Below are 9,641 nucleotides of genomic sequence, written 5' to 3'. Positions count from 1 at the left end.
CAACACAAATATTGATTTTGGCATTATATTGTAAATACTGTAAAATACAATTACTTTTATCACTCACTTGACAGAAACAAGCCATGAGCATTAAAAATATATTTTAATAAAATGATCAGTTAGTCCATCATAGAAACAAGTGCAATGTGCGTAAAGAAATAAAACAAAGGGTGTTACTTGACTGTGACATTAAGTGTAAGCTGTAGCAAACACACAGGACAATATCTCGATTTTAACGTGCAACATAAAAAAATGCAGTGTTGTGTTTTTTCAAACCCTTGTGAAACATGTCAAATAAAAGTTAATTTACTTACATTTCCTTATGTTATTATAATTAAACCTGACTGATGCAAATACATTCCATTCAGCTTTTGCATGGCACACATGATGCTAAAAGGGCAAAACTTAGTCATCACACTTGTCGTTTAAAAATGTGTTTCTTTGCACAAAAGCAGCAGGAAGTCATTAAATGTCTGGTCGGCGCTTTCGGTCAGTAGCGGCTGTCCCTCCAGGCGCGGTCATGGAGGTTGCTGAAGGCCGACAAGCTCCTCGGAGGTGTCAGTAAACTGGAATCAGGACACTACGGTCACATGAGTCACTTGGAAGATGCCACGAAATATTTCTATACCTGCACGCTGATTGGGCCGCCTTGACGCGAGGTGTGGGGCTTGTGGTATCGTCGTAGCAGGTGGGCGGAGACAGGATGCTGTGAAGTGATGCTGACACACAGGAGGAGGATGGTTTACTTAGCAGAGGGATCCCACTCCTGCCACCCAGCGACAACGACGTCGGCACCGAGGCAGAGCCCTTGATGGTGGGGCTGACAAAGGAGGTGGCCTTAACACCGACACCCCCCACACTCTGGACCCCGGTGTGCAGCAAGCTGGGGGAGGCCACTGGAGGTACAAGCGCAAAAAACGTGGAGCTGCCGGGTAGGCTTTCATGCAAATCTCAAAAGGTAGGATGTGATGACTCACTAGAAGACTCCTGGCGAGTGATGCCACCTGGAGAATCAAAGCTCTGGCTGTTACGAAGCAAGGAAGCACTAGGGATGCTGGGATTACTAGGAGCTCCAGCGAGGTTAGGCAAGCTCCTCCCCATCTTATCTGACAGAGACAAAGAAAACAGTCAGTGTCAGGTGCGACCGCCATTTGCTGCAAATACCAGATAGGCCGATCCAGAGCGTCCCAAACATGCTTCCAGCTTCCAGGAATTGTGTACAGGCACTTGCAACATAGGGGCCGTGCATTATCATGCTGCAACATGAGGTGACGGTCGTGGATGAATGGCAAAATGCCATAGTTGTGGATTGAGAAAAATGTGTTATATTTGCACTTAAAGTGATTCATTTTAGTTGTGCTTTACTAGTAGCTTTCCTCGTGTTCTATCATATGATGTCCTTAGCCTTCATCTCATTTTAGCAGGATCCTTTGTGGAGAAAGTCCTCTGCGTGCTTATCACCTAATTCAAATGGACTTGTGTGTCTGGGCATGCGAGCCTGCCCTTCACCATCTCCGTCCCTCACCGGAGGAGATCACCCTCCCCTCACTTGTGTGGTTTCTTACATTAACTAACATTTTTACATGTATTGATTTGTCTGCTGGCGTGCACGTTTTATGAAATAGTACCTCTCATTAGCCTGAAAGAACTTGTCTTGTCTCTTATCTATTTTGGAGCCAGACGCACATTTTCCCTTGACAGTTACGGACAACGAACGCAGGCGCATTTTATTTTATTTTGTTTTCAGAGCCAGACTTGCTGTGATAAATGGAAGCATGAATTGTGCTGAAGGAGAATGTCCGGCCATCTGTTGGTGACCTCAAGCTGAGAGCAACTTGGGTTCTGCAGCAGGACAATGATCCAAAACACACCAGCAAGTCCACCTCTGAATGGATGAAGACTTTGGAGTGGTCTAGTCCAAGTCCTGACCTGAATCCTATTGAGATGCTGTGGCATGACCTTAAAAAGGAAAAGCCTCCAATGTGGCTGAATGACAACAATTGTGTAAAATTTCTCCCCAGCGCTGGAAGAGACTCACTGCAAGTTATCACAAACGCTTGATTGCAGTTGTTGCTGCTAAGGGGGGCCAACCACTTATTAGCTTTAGGGGGCCATCACTTTTTCACACAGGGACATGTAGCTTTGGATGTTTTTTCTCCCTTAATAATAAAAAGTTTCATTTAAAAAATGGATTTTGTGTTGAGTTGTTGAGAAAACTTTTAAGTGTGACAAACTTTCAAAAAAGTAAGAAATCAGTAAAGGAGCAAACACCTTTCCACACCACTGCATGTATAGAGCTGCAGTAGTGTACAGTGAACTGATGTGTGCTAAGAGTAACACCCGCAGCAGGAGTTATCCCAAAGTCACTTCCTGCTGAATGGCGTGACATCTGGAGGTCACGGCCGCTCCTTGTGACGGTTTAAGACGCTACATAAAGCTCCTTTAACCATTCCCAGTGATGGCGGTCAGATACGTGCAGCTCAATCTAATCCCATCAAACTGGGACCGGAAAGGCACTGCAGGCGGAGCTTTAAGCCCACTTGTACAAGAGGATTAGATGGTTATTATTAAGTTCATCAGAGTGGGATCACTTGATGTCAAGGCCACGTTCGCTCACCTCCTCCCGGTGGCGGATGCTGCCGAGGCGGCGTGTGGTAGACGAACCCTGCGGATGGGTGAGGCGGGGCAGAAGGAGGGGTGGACAGGAAGCTGCTGCTTCTTCGCCAGTCTTTGGCGCTGGAGAAGGTGCGGCCGCGAGACAGCGGGGAGACGTGGAGCTGAGGCGGCAAGGGACTGAAGTTTTCGTCTGCCCCCTTGTCTCCCTCCTCCGGGTCGGGACGGGCGCTGAGTGGGAAGGTGATGCTCTGGCTGCGTCGGGTGGCCAGGATGGAGGACGTGCTGGCGTAGTCCTGTCTGAGTCCTGGGCAAGCGAGACATGAGGAATGGCACGGCACAGCATGGCGGCCACGCACGCACGCACGCACGCACGCACGCACGCACGCACGCACGCACGCACGCACGCACGCACGCACGCACGCACGCACGCACGCACGCACGCACACACACACACACACACACACCTTGTGGGGTTAATAAAGCTGAAGTAGCGATGAGCTCTGAGGTCTACAGTTAGAGGGGGCGGGTCATAACGGTGGTCAGACATCAAACACGAAGAAGCACAAATAACTTAAATGATGTCTTTGGGTTTGGACCTACTCTCCTCCTGCAGCCGCGCCACCACCTGCACGTCAGTTAGATCCTGCAGTTTGTAGCCGTGGGTGACAGACTCATCCTCGCCCACTCTTGGGGAGATGAGGTCACGGTCCACGCGTGGCCGAGGGCTCCGGCACCGCAGGCTGCTGCCTGGCAACACAAGTCAAAAGATTTTAAGCCGCTTACATCGTCACAACTCCCCGCCCGGCTCCGCGTTAAAGACGTGGAAATGGAATCTCACTGCTCATAGTGTGAACGAATGAGTGAGGAACTGGTCTTACCACGGGTGAGGTGTGGGATGAAGGTAGGAGTCCTTGCCTTACCCGCGGGACTCTGACGAGGACGCGGCGAGGACACTGAGGGAAGACATTCATTATTATTTTTTAGTTATTACTGTCGCTTTCACAGGAGCAGATCCTTTAACATGCTCAAGGGTACTGTAGCATGACACCAAGTCATGTGTCGCGTTTGAGTTTAGTGATTTCCGACTGTCTGACTTGAGTCACGACTGTGTGAGGAGCACAGCTGAGTTTGCTGATGTTTTTGCGTGGCTGCAATAACAATAACGGGTTAGATTATTTGTTTTATAGCAGCCAAAGCACTTCACAATGAAGTGAACACATTATTCATTCACTCCTCTGTCTCACACTGGTGGTAGTCATCTGCATCTGTACCCACAGCTGCCCCGGGGTAGTCTGACGGAAACATGGCTGCCAATTCGTGCCTACGGCTCCTCCAACCACCACCAAACATTCATACACCAGCGTGGGCAGCACTGGAGGCACTCAAGTGTCTTGCCCAGGGACACGACACCGGTGACTGGGTGGAGGGAGCGAGGAGAGAGCCGCCGACCCTCCGGTTTCTGGACGACCTGCTCTACCTCCTGAGCCACTGCCAAACCCCCAGTAAAGAGATTGTTAATCGACCGCCACCACCGCATCCTTACAACATCCGGGTAGATGTTCCAATACCATCTTTATGCTTAACGATGGTCGCCACAGTCCAGTCCTCTACGAGAGTATAACTTTGATTGTGTGTGCGTGTGTACATGCTGTGTGGTTACCATGTGTGTCAGAGGAACAAAGGGGGGAGCAGGGCGTGCCAATGGGGGATACGCCTGCAACTCTGCTCAGGTGTTGGGGGGAGCAGTCAGGGTTGGCCAATGGTCTGCGCCCGCAGGAAGCTGCGGATGCTTTGGGGAAACAGACAATGGGCACGGGGCACAATGACAATGTCAGACTGTAGACAACGTGATATCGAGCTTGGATCATCCCATTGCCACAGACACGGACACGCAATGCATGATGAAGCTTCTGACTGGCAGACAGCACTTATATACTTTCCTTGAAACAGGCGTACGTCAACATGGGTAAAGATGCATATGCAAGACTTCAAGCATGCGTTTCAAGGCATGTCTGTTCAACTTGACAATGGTACTTTCACTCAGATTTCAGTCTTCATTCTTTGTGTAGCTTCCCTGGTACAGAGAAATTCATGATATCACAGACAGTATACAGTTGAGGAAATGATGATTTGATCCCCTGCCAATTTTAAAGGTTTACCCCCTTACAAAGACTTGAAAAATTCTTATTTTTAACGCTTGGTTTACTATTTATTTATTTATTACTATTTACAGAGACGGAATACGGTTAGTATTTGTATTTGATTGTGTGAAATACGTATTTGAACCCAAAACATTTGTTGTTATCTCAGGGGGGATTTTGTCGCACTCCTGTTAGACTCCAAACCAAAAACTTAAGGTTCACGAGGCTGTCGGTTGGCAACGTCAAAGTCAAAGTTTTATCTCCCTCCACTGAATTTCAATAGGATTAAGGTCCTGAGACTGGCTAGACCACTCCATGATCTTAATGAGTCTTCTTGAGCCACTCCTTTGTATGTTTTAGTTCACGGTCTTGCTGGACCATCTGATCATCTGGTACATCGGCACCTCAGTGTGGTAAAGTCCTCCTGTACCCTTAGAAGAGGAACAACCCCAAAGAAGAATGTTAGTATTAGTTAGTATTTCTCTGCATCCAGATGCCAAAGAGCTCAATTGTGGTCTCGGACTACACCACATTCGCCCAAGCCTTGTCTCCTGTAAGTCAACTGGGTGTTCAAGGGCAAACTTCAGACAGGCCTGGAGACGTGTCTTCTAGAGCAGCGGGAGGGACCTTGCGGGCACTCGCAATCCATTCCAACGAAGTGTGGTACTGGTGGTTTTCTTGGTGCCTGTGTTCGCAGCTTCCTTGAGATTTGGGCTGACCCCTCAACCTTTCCAGAATCACCCTTAGCCCGTGAGGTGAGAGTGAGTGAGTGCTATTGGTCGGTTGCCTGTGAATATTCTCATTCATCCAGGTCATTGTATTCTCGGGGCATTGAATTGATCGGAACTGGACAGTTCAGGTTGTCTGAGAAGACGTTTCGCCTTTCACCCGAGCAGGCTTCATCAGTTCATGCTCAAGAACTAGACAGGACAGCTCAAGTCTGAGGGGTTGGTGCAGGATCTAAATTATGTATCTTCTAAAAAAAGAGGTACGGGCCTGCCCAGAACGGTTTCCACTCTTTTGTGGTACAAAATGACAGTCGTTAAAATCCAATCAGCAACAGTCAATGGCAATGCAGGCAACGACAGTCGTTTGGTTGGAATCAGCCTCATGAGCATTCCATTCAGATGTAACGTGGTCTGGACTGTACTTCCATTTCTGATTTATTGTGCCGACTGTGGTCGAGTTTTCACCGAGCTTCTTCAAGGGACAGGACTTCATGGGGACATACAGTAGCTGCTGGGAATCCTTGCTGGCTGGTAGGGGATCAAAAACTTAGGGGATCAAAAACTTCTTTCATGCAATCAAATACAAATTCATTCATTATAGGGTTTTTTTGTATTTGTTGCCTTTGTATGCGTCTCTGTAAAAATGAACCTACCGTAAATATGGACTTTCATTACAAAATCAACAGCGGATTAAAGTTTAATGGGACAAGAATTGTCAAACTCTGTTCCATCCTTGCATAAAAGCATACAATTGAAGTAGCAAATAAAGCCAGTCTTTTGAGAATAGAGTACCACTGAACCGTTATCTCATCGGTACCGCCTGGCACCGACACACTGAAAGGACAAAAGACAACGGTCTCACCAACTGGGGTAGTTATTGTGAGCCGCAAAGTGGACAGCACACGTGGTTACGGCCTCAGATGGCCGTAAATGGCAACAGAGACTGGTACCTGGGTTTTCATGCTTAATTCGGAGCAAAAGGTTTGACAGAATCCCAGCCGTATGAAAACAGTGGAAACGTTTCCCATTGGAAATTGCATTTGGGTTCTTTGTTTGTCTTTGTTATGGGACCGTGTGCAAAAATTGTGGCAATATTTTATGCAAATTTTTTTTTTACGAAAACTGGGGACTACGAAAGCCGATGTTTAACTGCACAATGGCAACACTAGAAAAATATATAACAACTTCTCTCCCACCTGACTTCAGCCTGAGGCACAGTGAACGCTTCATCAGATCCCAATCTGGATCATCCAAAACTTGCCGGCACCACTGCAGTGGGGTTAGGGTGTTCTCCGCCTTTGACTCTTTGGCTTTGGGGGACACGTACAACCTGTTTCAGACACACACAAGTTCATTCAGAAAAAGCATCACAGCAAAAGTGTATCCCTATACGGATGTCCCGATCCGGTCGTCAGGATCCGCTGTATTTTGAAGATCGGGTAATATCGGCTTCTGCCACGGGATCGGGCCGATCCGGTGGCCGTATAGCGTTGGGACATGGTAGGGGTGCCAATGTGCCTCAAAGTTGGTTGCCGCTCGACTCCCGCCACCATAAGAAGAAAAGGCAACACCAGTATGCAGACGTGTCCGCGGAGTACCGTGGTGAAGTTAGTTTTACGATGGACGGCGGATATTCAGCTCCGTAGCTCCAGCGGTAGTTCCCCCTCACTGTGCCCGGACTGCTGTGTCATGGTGCGGTGCACAGGAAGTGCCGCTGTCCAGTGTCGAAGCCACGTGGCGGCCAAAGGTAGCTGTGCCCACCCTTGGTCACTCTCCGGCCACCCCGCAGGCCATCCAGACATTTCAAGTATCAACTTATTGCCACACCAATGAAACATTTTTGGTTCCGCCAAGGCTGCTGTAACCGCTGGTTGTTTATACTAGGGACCGTCAATAAATTACTATTGTGCTGAAGAGAGTTTGTTTAAAAAAAAAAAAAAAGCTGTATATTCTAATTCACACCACAAGTTGATCTAAAAGCAGGTTAAATGATTCGTCGACACTGAAAGTTGCACAACCATTTTTTCAAGTTTTATCTTTTATTGGATCTTTTATTGGATTAGGGACCTGACTCACAGAGGTTTGTTACAAAAGCCAAATAATATTTGCCGTGTAATAAAAAAAAAAAAAAAAAAAAAGTCAATTCAGCAATACTTTGGTTGCGTTATTTTTCATGCTTTGAAGAGCTATTTTGAGAACCACATTCAATTCCACAAAAGAATGTGTACCGGATCGGATCGGCAAGACTATATAAAAAAATCAAATTGGATGCCAAAAAGTGTGGATCGGGACATCTCTAGTGTCCTACCAACGGTGGAGACAGCAGCCACGCCCTTCAAATGGACAGTATTGATCAAGAATATCATTGAAAGTTGTTTTGTAATGAAGGAATTAAAAGTAATTAAAAGTAACAAGACATTTGGCTTTCAGGTACTCTAAACAGTTTATGGGGTTGGATTCCTTACCTTACCTCAACATCCTAACAAACACTAAACTACTGTACTACTCAAACACTCACCATGTTTCATCATCTGAGCATCCAAGAAGGTCCACGTCCAACAGCTCCACCTCGTCTAGAACCAACAGCACGGATCCGTCACGCTTTCGGGGATCCTCGCCGGCGTCCTCCTGTGGACTCAGGGAGGCCGGCGGGCAGCAGCGACCCCCCGCGCTAGCCCTCGTGCGGAGCTGTTCGTTGTGGAGCTCCAGCCTGAGCACCAGCTCCTGTAGCCTCGTCACCTGCAGATCTCCGCTCACTGGGTTGCTGTTGCAGTGCACCCCCGGAACGATGCTGGACTTCAGAACCGCGGCCTCCATCTGATCTCGGCGCGCACACATCCACTTAATACACGTAAGCGCAGACAGTGTATGAACTTGTTGGCAATGTGATCAGCGCGCTCGCCTGGACACTTCACTCATTTGGCCACTCTTGTGACTCCGCCCATGTCACCATAAGCTCCACCGCCAACCGGCGTTATTATTTCATCGAGTGCACCTGCCACAATCGCTAAGAAAGTGTGACCACACATTTTTTTAAATGCCTCAAATGTGTCCTGTGTTTTATTCTGATTATCATCATGAAACATTTTTTAAATCATAAAAATTGAAGGCAAACTTGCAGTCAGTCAATTATTTTGAAAATCTTCGCGTAGAAATGATCAGACTATAGCAAATATAGCATGTCGGCAAGTGTGCATTTGGCACCGTCTTGTGGCCAAACCTGATCACTGCCGCAAAGTTACATTTATTTCCTCGGGCGAATCGCCCCAAAGAGTTTGACGCGTCTTAGAGCAATAAATACTATTTCAAACATCACAACCATAAATCTACTAAATATATCAAAGATGTGGATGTCGCTACAGCAAAGGAAACCAAGTAGTTAGTCAATAAGCGTTATGGTTGCTCAAGAACAGAACACTGCTCCCTAGCGGTTTGGTATAATCCGATTTCGTTGATACTTTTGAAGGTTTTTCAAAAAAGGGAATGCAATAGTTGCTTAACAAAATACATTAATGGAGTACTTCCGTTACTAATTCAAAACTAATGACTGGTTAGCAATGCTGTCTCATGATATGACCACTAAAAGAACCTAACGTACATATTTTAGACTGTGAGAAGAAGCAAGAGTACCTGGAGAGTACCAGGAAGTCATACAGAGAGGCCTGCGGTCCACATGGGAACGGTCCTGAGATTTTCTTTTTTTTGGGCGGGTTGAACTAAAGTCACGTCCATACTGTACCAGATTAGTGAATGCTGCGTGAAAACAATGTACTGCACAAGGCACACCTACGTGCGGCGCTGTGAACAAGCACGCGGGCAGAGCCACGTGACACCAAACCATTACAAGTCCGACGTTTCTGCTTTGGAAAGCTCTTTAAGACTTACGCAAAGTGGAATTACTTTTGCGAGTCATTATGGAGTATAAGACAACAAAATATGACGGGAATATCGACTCGGGTGAGTTATGTCCGTCAAAATATTCTGTTGGTCCAGCTCACTTCTGGTCACGTGATGGCGGCAGGTCGGTTACGTGACTGTTCTCGTATTGCCTGTATACATAGCAACAACAAGCTGGAAGCCGTTTTCAAAAAATAGCGTTTCAGGTCACCCAGAACGCCGTTCCCGTGTGGATGAGAGGCTGAAACTAAATACTTTG

At 47.1% G+C, this 9,641-nt stretch overlaps 1 protein-coding gene across 3 annotated transcripts; it reads right to left on the bottom strand.

The window, feature by feature from the left end:
• Positions 1-84: 84 nt before the first annotated feature.
• On the bottom strand, positions 85-9,514 carry LOC129179721 (SLAIN motif-containing protein 1-like). 3 transcript variants are annotated; one of them, XR_008570051.1, is made up of 9 exons: positions 8,004-9,514; positions 6,682-6,815; positions 4,277-4,405; positions 3,495-3,569; positions 3,217-3,363; positions 2,618-3,123; positions 978-1,106; positions 629-896; positions 85-566 (listed from the first exon to the last, which is right to left on the bottom strand). XR_008570051.1 is itself a non-coding variant. In XM_054773354.1 (9 exons), exons 1-9 carry the CDS (start codon positions 8,321-8,323, stop codon positions 491-493), a joined length of 1,581 nt encoding a protein of 526 aa, XP_054629329.1. In that variant the 5' UTR covers positions 8,324-9,514; the 3' UTR covers positions 85-490. The 3 variants fall into 3 exon arrangements, 1 of the variants encoding a protein (XP_054629329.1); XM_054773354.1 differs by having other exon boundaries at positions 2,618-2,920; XR_008570052.1 differs by lacking the exon at positions 4,277-4,405.
• Between the last annotated feature and the right edge of the window lie 127 nt (positions 9,515-9,641).

The sequence above is a fragment of the Dunckerocampus dactyliophorus genome, chromosome 1, assembly GCF_027744805.1.
Source record: "Dunckerocampus dactyliophorus isolate RoL2022-P2 chromosome 1, RoL_Ddac_1.1, whole genome shotgun sequence".
Taxonomy (NCBI): Eukaryota; Metazoa; Chordata; class Actinopteri; order Syngnathiformes; family Syngnathidae; genus Dunckerocampus; species Dunckerocampus dactyliophorus.
This window is presented reverse-complemented; position numbering and strand designations above follow the sequence as displayed.

What these genes read in the sequence shown, in the direction of transcription:
- LOC129179721 (XM_054773354.1), bottom strand. Translation starts at nt 8,323, where the DNA reads ATGTGTGCGCGCCGAGATCAGATGGAGGCCGCGGTTCTGAAGTCCAGC. An exon ending in GTGCCTCAGGCTGAAGTCAG is followed by an intron (nt 4,406 to 6,681) that starts GTGGGAGAGAAG and finishes GTTTCCCCAAAG; the next exon opens with CATCCGCAGCTTCCTGCGGG. An exon ending in GCGGCCCAATCAGCGTGCAG is followed by an intron (nt 567 to 628) that starts GTATAGAAATAT and finishes TCCTGATTCCAG; the next exon opens with TTTACTGACACCTCCGAGGA.